A 14926-nucleotide genomic window follows, 5' to 3' on the forward strand; every position below is an offset into this window, starting at 1 on the left:
CTTTACATCATCAGCATTTAGAAATCTGTCAGTCTCTGCTTTAAACACAGTCAATGACTGAGCTTCCACAGCCCTCTAGGGTAGAGAATTCCAAAGATTCATAACCCTCTGAGTAAAAGAATTTCTCCTCATCTCGGTCCTAAGTGGCTTCCCCTTTATTCTGAAATTGTGACCCCTGGTTCTAGACTCACCAACCTCAATTATTTACAATATATATTAATGACTTGGAAGAGGGAAATGAATGTACTATTGCCAAGTTTGCGGATGGCACAAAAATAGGTGGGATGGCAAGTGGTGAGGGTGACACAAAAAGTCTACAGAGGGATATAGACAGGTTAAGTGAGTGGGCAAAAACTTGGCAGATGGAATATAACGTGGGAAAATGTGAGGTTATGCACTTTGGCAGGAAGAATAGAGGAGCTGAATATTATTTAAATGGAGAAAGACTGCAGAAGGCTGCAGCATAGAAGGATTTGGGAGTCCTTGTGCATGAATCCTGAAAAACTAATATACAAGTTCAACAGGTAATAGGGAAGGCAAATGGAATGTTGGGAATGGAGTATAGAAATAGGGAAGCCTTGCTATAACTATACAAGGCACTAATTAGGCCACACCTGGAATACTGTGAACAGTTTTGGTCCCCTTTTCGAAGAAAAGATACTGGCATTGGAGGTAGTCCAGAGAAGGTTCGATCCCGGGTATGGAGGGATTTTCTTATAAGGAGAGGTTGAGTAGGTTGGGCCTGTATGCATTGGAATTTAGAAGAATGAGAGGCGACTTCATTGAAACATATAAGATTCTTAGGGGGCTTGACAGGTTAGATGATGAGAGGTTGTTACCCCTTGTGGGAGAGTCTAGGACCAGAATCTCAGAGTAAGGGGACACCCACTTAAAACAAAAGTGAGGAGGAATTTCTTCTCTCAGAGGGTAGTCAATCTATGGATTTTTTTTACCACAGAGGGCTGTAGAGGCTGGGTCGTTAAATATATTCAAGGCTGATATAGACAGATTTTTAAATCAGTAAGGGAATCAAAGGTTATGGGGAAAAGGTGGGAAAGTGGAGTTGAGGGTTATCAGATCAGCCATGATCTCATTGAATGGCAGAGCAGACTCGATGGGCTGAGTGCCTACTTTAGCTCCTACGTCTTATGGTTTTATATGATCTTACCTGCATCTACCCTGTCTATCCCTTTAAGTATTTAGTAACTTTCAATGAGGTCACCTCTCATTCTTCAAAACTCTTGAGAATACGGGCCTAGTTTCCCCAATCTCTCTTCATAGGACAGTCCTGCCATCCCGGGAACCAGTCTGGTGAAACTTTGTTGGATTCGCTCTATGGCAATAATCCTACTAAGGTAAGGGGACCAAAACTGCACACAATACTCCAGATGCAGTTTAACCAAAGTTTATTTCCCATTCATTCATGGGATGTGGGTTTCGCTGGCTGGGCCAGCATTTATTGCCCATCCCTAGTTGCCCCTCAGAAGATGGTGGTGCACTGCCTTCTTAAACCACTGCAGTCTATGTGGTGTAGGTACCCCAGCAGTACTGTTAGGGAGGGAGTTCCAGGATTTTGACCCAGTGACAGTGAAGGAACGGTGATATATTTCCAAGTCAGGATGGCGAGTGTCTTGGAGGGAAACTTCCAGGTGGTGGCGTTCCCATCTATCTGCTGGCCCTTGTCCTTCTAAATGGTGGTGGCCATGGGTTTGGAAGGTGCTGTCCAAGGAGCCTTGGTGAATTTCTGCCATGCATCTTGTAGACGGTACACACTGCTGCTACTGTGTGTTGGTGGCAGAGGGAGTGACTGTTTGTGGATGTGGTGCCAATTAAGCGGGCTGTTTTGTCCTGGGCAGTGTCAAACTTCTTGAGTGTTGTGGGAGCTGCACTCATCCAGGTAAGCGGTGAATATTCCATTGCATTCCTGACTTGTGCTTTGTAGATGGTGGACAGGCCTTGCGTAGTCAGGAGGCGAGTTACTCGTCGCAGGATTCCTAGCCTCTGGCCTACCCTTGTACCCACATATGGCTAGTCCAGTTCAGTTTCTGGTCTATGGTAACCCCCAGGATGTTGATAGTGGGGGATTCAGTGATGGTAATGCCATTGAACATCAAGGGGTGATGGTTAGATTGGAGATGGTCATTGCCTGGCACTTCTGTTGCGCAAATGCCACTTGTCCTGGATATTGTCCAAGTCTTGCTGCATTTGGACATGGACTGCTCCAGTATCTGAAGAGTCATGAATGGTGCTGAACATTGTGCAATCATCAGCGAACATTCCCACTTCTGACCTTATGATGGAAGGAAGGTCATTGATTAGCAGCTGAAGATGGTTGGGCGGGGACTACCCCGAGAAACTCCTACACAACTGAAGCAAGACTTCGCTACTTCTGTACTCAAACCCTCTTGTTATAAAGGCGGACATACCATTAGCCTTCCTAATTGCTCGTTGCACCTGCATGTTAGCTTTTAATGACTTATTGACAAGGATTACCCAGGTCCCTTTGTACGTCTTTCTATGGCGTAATTATCTGTGCCTGCTGGCGTCAGGCATTTTTGGTGGCGTGAGCGGGCAAAATGGCAGGAATGCCAAAAATCGGTTTCAAGACATTGTAAAACAGTGTGCAATCATCTGCGCCACTCATCAATGGCGGGTCGCATTTCCCATTGTCAGATGTCCGGAACCTCATTGTAATACATCTGCATATCATTATAATGCCAGGCTGCCAGAATCATTCCCCCATGCTGGATTGTCCACCCCACGCTGAACTGTTTCACAACAGCATCTTTAAGGTGTGCACCTGGCAGGCTGCATTTCGAGGGGGACTTGCAGGTGAGTGCATAGTAATGTTGCGCAATGCTCGCAAGGGTCGCCTGTTGGATTTCAAGGTTGAGGTGGGTTAGGGAGACCAAGGGCTGCCCTGTAGTTGAGGCAACTTCAGGGTGGGGGCAGGGGCTGCCCTGCAGTTGAGGCAACTTGGGGGTTGGGGCAAGGGCTGCACTGCAGTTGAGGTGGGTTGTGGGGGGCAAGGACTGCCCTGCGGTTGATGGTAGTGCACAAGCATGTGCGGGGTGTGGGGGGAAGGAAGTAGCATTGCATCAGGGACACCTTGTATAAAGTGACCATTCTTCTGCAGCTGAGACAGTTCAGATGTAGCCACATTGACATGCTTGGAGTCGGGCTTCTAGATCATCTGCCTGCTGAAGCAACGTAGAGGCGTGAAAGTGCCACCAAATGCTCAAGAGCTTTTCACCTCTTGGGCACAGACTGCAAACTAGTGAGCATTTTCGTGGACTGAAGAATAGTTGGATGACTGTACACGTTGTATGATCTCCTTGCTAAAGCTGGCCATGGAGCAGTCACTGGCGGAATCGCTCACAGCCCCTTGCAATGGCAACATCCTGGTTTGGATCAGTCTCCCCCATAGATCAAGAAAACAGTGCAGCCTCACGGTGCGGGTTAGGAGAATGCCTGTGCCTGAGCTGAGAGCACAGCATGCAGTCCATTGGGCAAGGCTGCTGCCAATCGGCCAGGTAGCATGGGGCAGAGGTGGGTGGGGTTTGGGCAGCCATGCAGCGTGTTACACTCTGGCTATCCAATTGGTGGCCAGCACTCTCCAGGATGTGTTAAGGGGCCTTCAGACTTAACCAAGAGAGATTCTTAGTACACCCAAGCTAACCCATGCATCTCTCTCTTTCATCCTGCAGGAGGAGTACATCAAGTGCATGGAGCCTGATGAACTAGCTGTATACCTCATGGTGTACAGAGAGTGGAGAGGATGGAGAACTGAGCGATGGAGGCACCTGGCTGTGCAGAGGGAGAAGTAGCACCCTCAGGAAGAAAGGTGGCTGGGACATGCCACTAAAGGACCACAGCGAGCCATCACTGGTCGGCACCTAGCTAGGTCCAGGGTCTATGGATGTCGGCTTTCATTCCTGCAGTTGACTGAGAACCAGTGTCGCTGAAGACTGCGCACGTCTAGGGAACTGGTAGGTCACATCTGCCAGCTGCTGCAGGATGTGGCACCACGGGGACATGGAGGGCAACAACTGCCAGTGGCTGTGAAAGTGACCTCGGCGCTCAATTTCTACGCCAGTGGCTCCTTTCAGGGCTCCACAGGTGACCTCTGTGGGATATTGCAAGCCCCCACCCACAAATGCATCCAGGAGGTCATGGACACCATCTTCGCGAAGGCACACAACTTTGTGCATTTTGCTGGGAGTGGGAAAGCCAGGATACAAAAGCAATTGGATTTGCCCAGATCTCAGGTTTCCTACAGGTGCAGGCTGCAATTGGCTGCACTCACGTGGCGCTTAGATCTCCATGGCAACAAGCGGTCAACTATGTCAACTGCAAGGTCAACTGCTGAATGTGCAGCTGGTGTGCAACCTTCACAAATGCATCCTGCAGGTCTGCGCACGGTTTCCAGGGACTGTCCACAGCTCCTACATTCTCAGTAGGTCCCAGATCTCTGATGTCTTCCAGAATCCACAGAGGCTGCAGGGATGGCTCCTCGAGGACAAGGGCCACTCGCACAGGATGTGGCTGATGACACCCGTACGGCCGCCTCAGATGGCATCAGAGCAAAGGTATAAGGGGGCTCATACTGCAACCTGCAACTTGGTGGAGCAAACCATCGGGATGCTGAAAATGAGGTTCTGGTGCCTGGGCCGGTCTGGTGGAGCCCTGCAATGTAGTCCACAGAGGGTGTCAGGCATCGTTGTCGATTGCTGCGCCCTTTGCAACCTGGTGCTGTAACGGGGTGAGGAGCTGATGGAAGAGCTGGAGGTCTCTTCAAATGAAGAGAATGTTGAAGTGGATGAGGGTGAGGAAGTCCTTGAAGGTGACAATGAAGGGGATGAGGCCATTGCACTGGCCAGAAGAAGCAGGCGCGTTCGGGAAGCCATCATAGCTGCTAGATTTGTGGAGGATGATGATGACAAACAGTGAAGTGACACCACAGATCCTTATGTTGCATCTCCTGTCTGGCTGAGGGCAGCGCACATACCCTCCGTGATAATACTCCTGTCATGGAGATGCAGTAGAGGCCCTAGAAGGTGCTAGATTCCAAGAGATGATGGCATAGGGTGAGGTGGATAGATCCTCACATTGCATCTGTGAATGTTTAACTCCAGTCTGGCTTATGACAGTGCACATACCCTGTGATGATGCTCCTGTCATGGAGATGCTGTGGAGGCCCTAATGGTCACTTGATTACAGGAGGATGATGACAACATGCAGTGAGAGCGCTCAATAGATCTTCACATGGCTTCTGTGAATGTTTGACTCCTGTCTGGCTGAGGGCAGCTTGCTTGTGCTCTGTGATCAGGGCCATATCATGGAGACACAGATGTGAAGCTTTAAATGCACCTGATCCTTTGTCAGCCTTCAGCACCTGTCCCCTTCAGGAGCACAGCATCACTGTCCCAGATGCAGATGACATGGTGCCAGACCCACTCAAAGGTGTTGAGGGCACACAGAGAGGATTTCAGAACTCTGTGGCGCCTGCCCATTACATTCTGGCAGTAATGACATGCACCATCGAGGTGCAGACATTAGTAATGTGTCCAGTGAGTGCGAGGTCAGACCATCACTTTGGTCTGAAGGCTGCACAAAGCACAGAGATGAGGCCCTGGACTGAGACACCCCCTTTATCTTGTGCAGGAACCAAGGTTTCACATCTGAGTGACACAAACACTGCTCATCAGAACAAGGAGCCATAGGAAGGGAGAAATTCTTGGGAGTTTATTTACAATAGTGAACAGTACGTACAAGTGTTAACACTCGTGCCCAGGCTGTGTAACTACATCTTCTTAACTTTCCTAACCCTGCCACTACGTCTTTGTGCTCCCCGTCATCCACAGTTGAGGTGGAGGCAGCCTGCTGACTGATGGCCTGTCTGTGATGACCTTGGTGGGCATCCTCTGGAGGATCGAGACCTGGAGATCTGCTTTCGGGGTCCTGCTGTGTCGCAGTGGCACCCTCCTTGGCCTGTGAAGCTGGAGGTGCTGGAGTCACAAGAAAAGGGGCTTCCGATGGGCCGGACACTCCCGGAGTCACCCAGATGGATGGCCCTGGGGTGTGCACCTGCTGATCCTCCTTCCTATGGGTGCCCGAGGTGGGTACTGACTCCTTAAGGAGAAAGGGAAACTGGAGGGAGATCGAGCTACCCTGCACCCCTCTCATGTTGAAACTGTTGGAGGCCAACAATGACATCAGTGGTGGGGCTCATCCTGCACAACAGTGCAGGAGCGATGGCCTGGACCAAGGTTTCCATGGCACTGTCATCCTACCAGTGTTGACCTCGGTGCGTTGGCATGCTGGTGCTATCAGCTTAGCCTGAAGGCGGACGGACTCCTCCATCATGCCTTGCAATCTGGGGAGTGCAGCGGACATTCCTTCCTGATGTTCCCAAGCTTGCCTTCGCAGCTCCAGCAACTAAGGTATGACTACGTTCAGAGACTCATCATCAGACCTGGACTCAGCCAATGAGAGCCTGCCCACCATTGAAACGGTGTGTTTCCTGTGAATGCATAATTAATGTGACGGGATTGGGGCGATACTACGTGAGAAGCTGCCATTGCGACCGTCAGGTAAAATGTCCTTTATCCCACTCGCTACCGCACTTAGTGCAAATCTGGGACAATTCAGCTCCTAATCCCTTACCATTTAGGAAACACTCTGCACATCTGTTCCTCCTACCAAAGTAGATAACCTCACATTTTTCCACATTATATTCCACCTGCCGTGTTCCTGCCCACTTACTAAGTCTGTCCAAATGCTTTGCATCTTGCTCACAAAACATATTCCCGCCAAGCTTTGTGTCATTCGTGAACTTGGAAACATTACATTTGGTCCCCACATCCAAATCATTGTTACATATTGTGAACAGTTGGGGCTCAAATGCTGATCTTGGCGGTACCCATGCCAATGTGAGAATGATCTGTTTATTCCTACTCTCTGTTTTCTGCCTGTCAGCCAATCCTTAGTCCATGTAAATATATTGCCTCCTATCCCATGTGCTTTAATTTTCTAACCAACCTCCTGACTTTTTCAAAAGGCTTCTGAAAGTCCAAGTATACTATATCCATCCACTCCCTTTTTATCAATTCTGTTCATAACATCCTCAAAAAACTGCAACATGATGAACTGCAACAGGGTTCATGAAACATGATTTTCCATTCATAAATCCATGTTGACCATGCCCAATCAGATCATTATTATCCGTGTCCATTTATTACATCCTTTATAATAGATTCTAGTATTTTCCCTACTATTGATGTAAGACTAACATCAGTTCCTCGTTTTGTCTCTCCCTCCCTTCTTAAATAGTGGGGTGACATTTGCAATCTTCCAATCTGCAGGAACCATTCCAGAATCTATAGGATTTTGGAAGATGATCACCAATGCATCCACTATCTCCATAGCTACCTCTTTCAACACTCTGGAATGTAGAATATCAAGGGAGGAATTTTATGGCCCCTCCCACTGGCAGGATTTTCTGATCCCGTCAAGGTCAATGGACTTTTAAATGGCTCGCTGTATTTTCCAACTCCACCCCCACCGTGACAGGTCTGTAAAATTCTGCTCCCGGTCCCGGAGACTTCAGTCCCATTAATTACTCCAATGTGACCATCTTACTAATTTTCCTCAATTCCTCATTCTCCCTAGTCTCTTGTATCTCTAGTTCTGAGAAATTTCTTGCATCTCAGAGAGACACAAAGTAATTATTTAGCTTCTCTGCCATTTCTCTATTCCCCATTTTGAATTCTCCTGACTCTGCCTGTAATGGACTCACATTTGTCTTAGCTAAACCATTCCTTTTTACGTGCCTGTAGAAGCTTTCAGAGTCTATTTGTACGTTTTGTTGCTAATTTACATTCATATTCTTTTCTTTGTCACTTTCTTGCCCCCCTTTGCTGTATTCTAAAATCCTCCCAATTCTCAGGTTTGCTTCTATTTCTGGCAACTTTATAGGCCTTTTCTTTTAATCTTATACAATCGTTCAATTTATTTGTTTGCCGTGGTTTGCTGACTTTTCTTTTTGGGTTTTCGTGCCTTGTACGTAATAATTCTTTAAAGATCATCCATTGCTTATGTACCGTCATACCTTTTAATGTATTTTTCTAATCCACCTCAGCCAATTTGTCCCTCATGCCTTCATAATTTCCTTTGTTCAAATTTAACACCCTGGCTTCAGGTTGAACCGCCTCACTTTCAAACATAATGGGTGGGATTTTCAGGCCCTGCCTGCTGCCAGGAACGTCCAGTCCTGCCGAAAGTCAATGGACTTTTGGCTGAGCCGCTGAATCTCCTGCGATGGGTCCCACCACGATGGGGCTGGAAAATCCTGGCCAATGTAAAATTCTATCATACTATGGTCACTCACTCCTAAAGGTTCTTTTACAACAAGGTTATTAATTAGCTCTTTACCATTACATAACACTAGATCTAAAACTCTGTCACTTCGCGGGTGACACGAAAATTGATGGAGTGGTAAATAGTGAGGGGGATAGCCTTAGATTACAGGAGGATATAGACAGGCTGGTCAAATGGGCTGATCAGTGGCAAATGGAATTTAATCTGGATATGTGTGAGGTGATGCACTTGGGCAGGACAAACAAGGCACAGCAATACATGATGAATGGTAGGACCCTGGGAAGTACCGGGGATCAGAGGGACCTTGGTGTACATGTCCACTGGTCCCTTAAGATAGCAGGACAGGTAGATAAGGTGGTTAAGAAGGCATATGGGATACTTGCATTTATTAGCCGAGGCATAGGATATAAGAGCAGGGAGGTTATGCTGGAACTGTATAAAACGCTGGTTAGGCCACAGCTAGAGTATTGTGTGCAGTTCAAGAATCCGCATGATAGGAGGGATGTGATTGCACTAGAGAGAGTGCAGAGGAGATTTACCAGGATGTTGCCTGTGCTGAAGAGTTTTAGTTATGAGGAGAGATTGGATAGATGGATTAATTTCCCTGCAGCAGAGGAGATTGAGGGGGGACATGCTTGAGGTATATAAAATTATGAAGGGCATAGATAGAGTAGACAGGAAGGAACTTTTCCCTTTAGTGGAGGGATCAATAATCAGGGGGGCATAGATATAAGGTAAGGGGCAGGAGGATTAGAGGGGATGTGAGGAAGAATTTTTTCACCCAGAGGGTGGTGAGAATCTGGAATTCACTGTCTGTAAGGGTGGTAGAGGCAGAAAGCCTCATAACATTTAAGAAGTATTTGGATATGCACTTGCGATGCCATGGCATACAAGACTATGGGCCTAGTGCTGGAAAATGGGATTAGAATAGTTAGGTACTTGTTTGACCAGTGCAGACTTGATGGGCCGAAGGGCCTTTATCTGTGCTGTAGACCTCTATGACTCTATAAAATAGCCTGTTCTCTAGTCGGTTCCTCAATCAATATATTATTCTAGAAAACCATCCCTAACACACTGCAGAAACTTGTCCTCCACAGCATTAGGTTTACCCAGTCTACAAGCAGATTGAAGTCACCCATGATTATTGTATTACCCATGCTACATGCCTCGCTAATCTCTCCTGATTAATACCATTCCCCAAGCTACAACCACTGTTTGATGACCTATGAACAACTCCTGCCAATATTTGCTGCCCCTTACTGTTTCTTATCTCCACCCATATTGAATCCACATTTTGTTCTTCTGATCTGAGATCCTCCCTTACTAATGTACTGATCTCATCCCTTTTTATCAGCGCAACACCTTTTCCTTTTCACCTGTTCTTCCTAAATGTCCAATATACTTGAGTATTCAGTTCCCAGTTTTGGTCACCCTGTAGCCATGTTTCGGTAATGGCTATTAGAACATATGCACTTACCTCTATTTGTGCCTTTAAATCATCTACCTTGTTGTGAATGCTGCAAGCATTCAGGTAGAGTGTCGTTAACTTTGTCTTTTTAACATTATTCTGCATTCTAAGTTTAGTTGATGCTTGCCTTTGTTTTGCCTGCCTTCTAATTTCACTTGCCACTTCTCTACTTCCCGTAGCTTTACTTCTTTCCAATTTGACTTACTCCTAGATTTCCCACCCCCTGGTAAGCTGGTTTAAACCACAGGGGGCGGTTGAAGTGAACAGTATAGATGCATTTAAGGGGAATCCACGCAAGTTTATGAGAAAGAAAGGAAGAAAGGGTTACCGATGATAGATTTAGAAGAGAAAAGATTGAGGAGGCTCGAGTGGAGCATAAACACTGGACTGGTTGGGCCAAAGTTCCTGTTTCTGTGCTGTATATCCTATGTAATCCTATATAATCATGGTCTGTGCTTTGTCAAGCACTACCTCCTGCAACTTTTAACTAACTCAGATTGAATGTATCTTTGTAGGAGTGGCATTGTGATGTTTTCACTTGAGGATGCTTTGTAAGGCCAGCTCTCTGCACCATATAGAACATCTCTAGAGCAGTATATATCACAAAATCACATTATTAGAATCAATTTTTAATTAAAGCTTAGATAAATTGTAGCGTGTTATAATGGAATTGATATATTTATCATTAGAATCTGAACGATCACCTAGTTTAACAACCAAACAAAAGCGTAAGACTTTGTAATATACTTACTTTATTTTCATAATCATGCCCAACAAGCTGCATTCCTATTACAGTGAATATATAAATTACTATGATGACTATGAGTGTCAGATTTCCCATCTCTTTCAATGATTTGAATATGATGTTGATCAATGTGTTTAGTGTTTTCCAGTTCTTTGCTAGTTTGAAGACTCTAAGCTGTTATTAAAAGAAAGCAACAACATTTATAATAGTTAGAATTTTCAGAGGTTTCACAATGTGACAAGAATAAAAACATTTGATAACATGAAGATGTTTTAAAATTCATCCGATTCTGTTTAAATAAGTACTTCAAGATTTTCATATCTTCTAATGAATAATGGCGTGAACTGAAACCTTGCCTAGGGCATGTCAAGTATGTTACATTTCAATGCTAAACTTTCAAGATACAACAGAAATGACATCTTCGTCGAGAAGCTATCCATTTTGGAGAAGGTGGTACTGGCAAGTAATGACAAAGAGCTGAAGGAGAACAAGCTTGCCTGCATGTTTAATTTGCCCTGAAGGAGATAGTGCTTGCCATCATTGGATGGGACATCACTGAGGCCATGGTCACTGGCAAGGCTGGGGAAGGATTCATGGTGAGGCTATTTGCATACTTAATTTTTCTTCTCTCATCCTACCTCTTTGTCCCATGATTTCTGTAGATGTGTAGGCATACATTAATTACTTTCTCCTCTCCCCTCACCACAATCAACCATTAATCCTTTCTCATTTTGGATAAGAAGGAACTGGAGCCTTTACAGTCAATGAAGGAAGACAGTATTTCAGGGGATGGAATAGAGAATGGACCTTGATAAAGACAACTGGCACTAGTGCGTGGGAGTCAGAGTGGGGAGAAAGAATAGTGCAGGGGGCAGCTCACCTCAGTAAGAGCCGCGTGATCAGTGAGCGGAGACTTCGGCCAGAGTGAGATAGAGACCGAGTGAGTATATTTCAGAATTTGGTTCAAGTGGGAATTTGGTGCATGGGGGGAAAGAGGAGCTGTAGATAAAGTTTACTGCAAGAAGTGTGACTTAGAATAGAGTGCTGGGAGTTGGGTAATTAAGTGAGTTAGGGAAGGGAGGGGAAGAGGTGCTCTTTTTCTTTCTAACTTTCTCAGCCTTCCAGAAGTGATTGTACTGTACTACAGGGGAAAAAGCTAGTTATTTGGTGAGAATCTGGTAAGTGACTAAGGTTTATTCTATTCCTAAGGTTCAAAACAGTCTAGTAACTGGTGGTAAGGTTAATAAAATATGTAAAAACAACAGAAAAATATATAATTGAATAAAATAATTAAATAGTTAATTAGACCACCTTAAGGATGTCAGGACAGGTGATGTGTCACAGCTGCAGCATGTGGGATTTCCTGGATGCTAGTTTGAAGGTTGAGCAGCTTCAACTCAGATTTTATGAGCTGGAGGCTGAACTTCAGACACGGTGGCGCATCAGGGAGGGGGAAAGTTACCTGGATTCTTTGTACCAGGAGGTATTCACATCTCTTAGGACAGGGTCTTCTACAGGGTCAGTTGTCAGGGACAAGATAGTGTGACTGCGAGTGAGGCAGGTAAGGGGTCTCAGAGGGCAGGAGCACTGAAGTGTGAGTCTCTGCAATTGTCCAACAGGTTTGGGGTTTTTTCAGCTTGTTTGGATGAGGGTGGGGGCTGTAGGGTGGATGAGCTAATTGGCCATAGCATTGTGGGACAGAAAGCCATTCAAGTGGGGGGAGCAAAAAGGAATGTAGTGGTAGTGGGGAATACTATAGTCAGAGGGATTGACACCGTTCTCTGCAGCAAAGAGCATGAGTCCAGACAGCTGTGTTGCCTACCCAGTGCCAGGGTGCAGGACATATGCTCGGGGCTGGAGAGGAACTTGCTGTGGGAGAGGGAAGACCCAGTCGTTGTGGTCCATGTAGGTACCAACGACCATAGGCAGGACAAAGAACGAGGTTCTGCATAATCAGTGTGAGGACCTAAGCATCAAATTAAAAAGCAGAACATTAAAGGTCATAATCTCTGGATTATTATCTAAACCACGTGCAAATTGGCATGGGACAAACCAGATGAGGGAGATGAATGTGTAGCTCAAAGACTGGTGTGGGAGAAGTGGGTTCTGGTTTGTGAGGCACTGGCACCAGTACTGGGGAAAGTGGGATCTGTACTGTTGGGACAGTCTACACCCGAACTGTGCTGGGACCGGTGTTTTTGCGAGCCACGCAACTAAGGAACTAGAGAGGCTTTTAAACTAAATAGTGGGGGCAAGGGATCAAATTTGAGAAGATGTGGTAAATCAAAGAACAGAGACAAGACAAAAGAGAAAGGTATTATTATGGGAAATGAAAAACAGACCATGACAGGAAGGGTTAGAGAGTACAAATCTGACACTAAATCAACAGATGAAACTAGAGATTACAAAAAGAATAAAAGGATAAAACTAAAAGCTCTGTATTTGAATGCACGTAGCATTTGGAACAAAACAGATGAACTGAGAGTGCACATAGAAATAAATAATGATGATTTGATAGCCATTACGGAGATATGGTTGCAGGAGAACATGGGTTGGGTCCTGACTATTGAAGGGCACAGGTTATTTAGTAAGGACAGGAAGCGAGGAAAAGGGGTGGCTCTGTTAGTTAATGATGGTATTTGCACAATAGATAGGGATGATTTAAATTCAGGAAACCAGTGTGTGGAAATGGTTTGGGTAGAGATGAGAAATGGTAAAGGCAAGAAGTCACTTGTGCGGGTTGTGTACAGGCCCTCTAACAATAACCACATGGTAAGGTTGAACATAAAGGAAGAAATAATTGGAGCTTGTCAGAAAGGCACGGTGATAATCATAAGAGATTTTAATCTACATATAGACTGGAAAAGACAGATGGGCAAAGATAGCCTGGATGAGGAACACGTGGGTCCGAGACTAAGTTTTTACACTTAACTAAGGGCAATTATGAAGGCATGAAAGCTGAGGTGGCTGAAGTGAATTGGAAAAAGGGATAGGTCAATAAAGATGCAGTGACTAATATTTAAGGGCATATTTTAGAATACACAGAATATATACATTCCAACGAGTAAGAAAAAAATCCAAGGGACAGACACACCATCCATGGTTAATTAGAAAGGTTAAGGATAATATCAAACTTAAAGAAAAAGCATATAATTATGCAAAGACAGTTTTCACTATAGAGGATACAAGTAACAGCCCAGAAGCAGCTATAAAACAGGGAATGGAAGTAGGGAAGGAAGTCAGGAAAATTACTATGGAGTGGTACTGAGTAAATTGTTGGAGCTGTGGGTTAACAAGAGCTCGGGTCCTGATGGATTTCATCCTAGGGTCTTAAAATAATTGTCTAGTGAGATAGTTGATGCATTGGTTTTAATTTTCCAAAACTCCCTGGATTTTGGGAATATCCCATTAGATTGGAAGATAGCAAATGTAAGTCCATTATTCAAAAAGGGAGGGAGACAGAAAATGGGCCAGTTAACGTAACATCTGTGGTAGGGAAAATATTAGCAGCTATTATTAAAGAAGCTATAGAGGGCACTTGGATAAGCTCAAGGCCATTAGACAGAGTCAACATGGTTTTGTGAAAGAGAAATTGTGTTTAACCAATTTATTGGAATCCTTTGAGGAAGTAACATGTGCTGTGGATAAAGGGGAACCGGTGAACGTACTGTACTTAGATTTCCAGAAGGCATTTGATAAAGTACCACATCAAAGGTTTTTGCGGAAAATAAAAGCTTATGGTATAAGGGATAACATAATGGTATGGATAGAAGATTGCCTGGCTAACAGGAAGCAGAGAGTGAGCATAAATGGGTCTTTTTCAGAATGGCAAGATGTAATGAGTGGTGTGCCACAGGGATCAGAGCTGGGAGCTCAACTGTTTACAATTTATATAAGTAACTTAGATGAAGGGATTGAAGGGATGATTACTAAATTTTCTGATGACACAAAGATAGGTAGGAAGGTAATTTGTGAAAAGAACATAAGGAGGCTACAAACAAATATATATAGCTAAAGTAAGTGGGCAAAGATCTGGCAGATGGGGTATAATGTGGGAAAGTGGGAAATTGTCCATTTTGGCAGTAAGACTAAAAGAGAAGCATACTATCTAAATGGTGAGAGATTCCAGAGCTCTGAGGTGCAGAGGGATCTAGGTGTCCGAGTGCATGAATCACAAAAGTCAAGTATGCAAGTACAGCAAATAATTAGGAAAGCTAATAGAATGTCATCATTTATTGCGAGGAGAATTGAATACAAAAGTAGGGAGGTTATGTTTCAGTTGTTCAGGGCACTGGTGAGGCCACATCTGGAGTACTGTGTACAGTATTGGTCAC

General features: G+C 45.0%; 1 protein-coding gene across 1 annotated transcript in view; it reads right to left on the reverse strand.

The window, feature by feature from the left end:
• Positions 1-14926, reverse strand: part of LOC121275700 (sodium channel protein type 3 subunit alpha-like) — a 204554-nt gene that overhangs the window by 140868 nt on the left and 48760 nt on the right. Inside the window, exon 10 of the mRNA XM_041183284.1 lies at positions 10583-10766. Within this exon, the coding sequence (XP_041039218.1) occupies positions 10583-10766 (184 nt within the window). The remainder of the gene's footprint in view (positions 1-10582; positions 10767-14926) is intronic.

Source organism: Carcharodon carcharias, chromosome 1, assembly GCF_017639515.1.
Source record: "Carcharodon carcharias isolate sCarCar2 chromosome 1, sCarCar2.pri, whole genome shotgun sequence".
Classification (NCBI taxonomy): Eukaryota; Metazoa; Chordata; class Chondrichthyes; order Lamniformes; family Lamnidae; genus Carcharodon; species Carcharodon carcharias.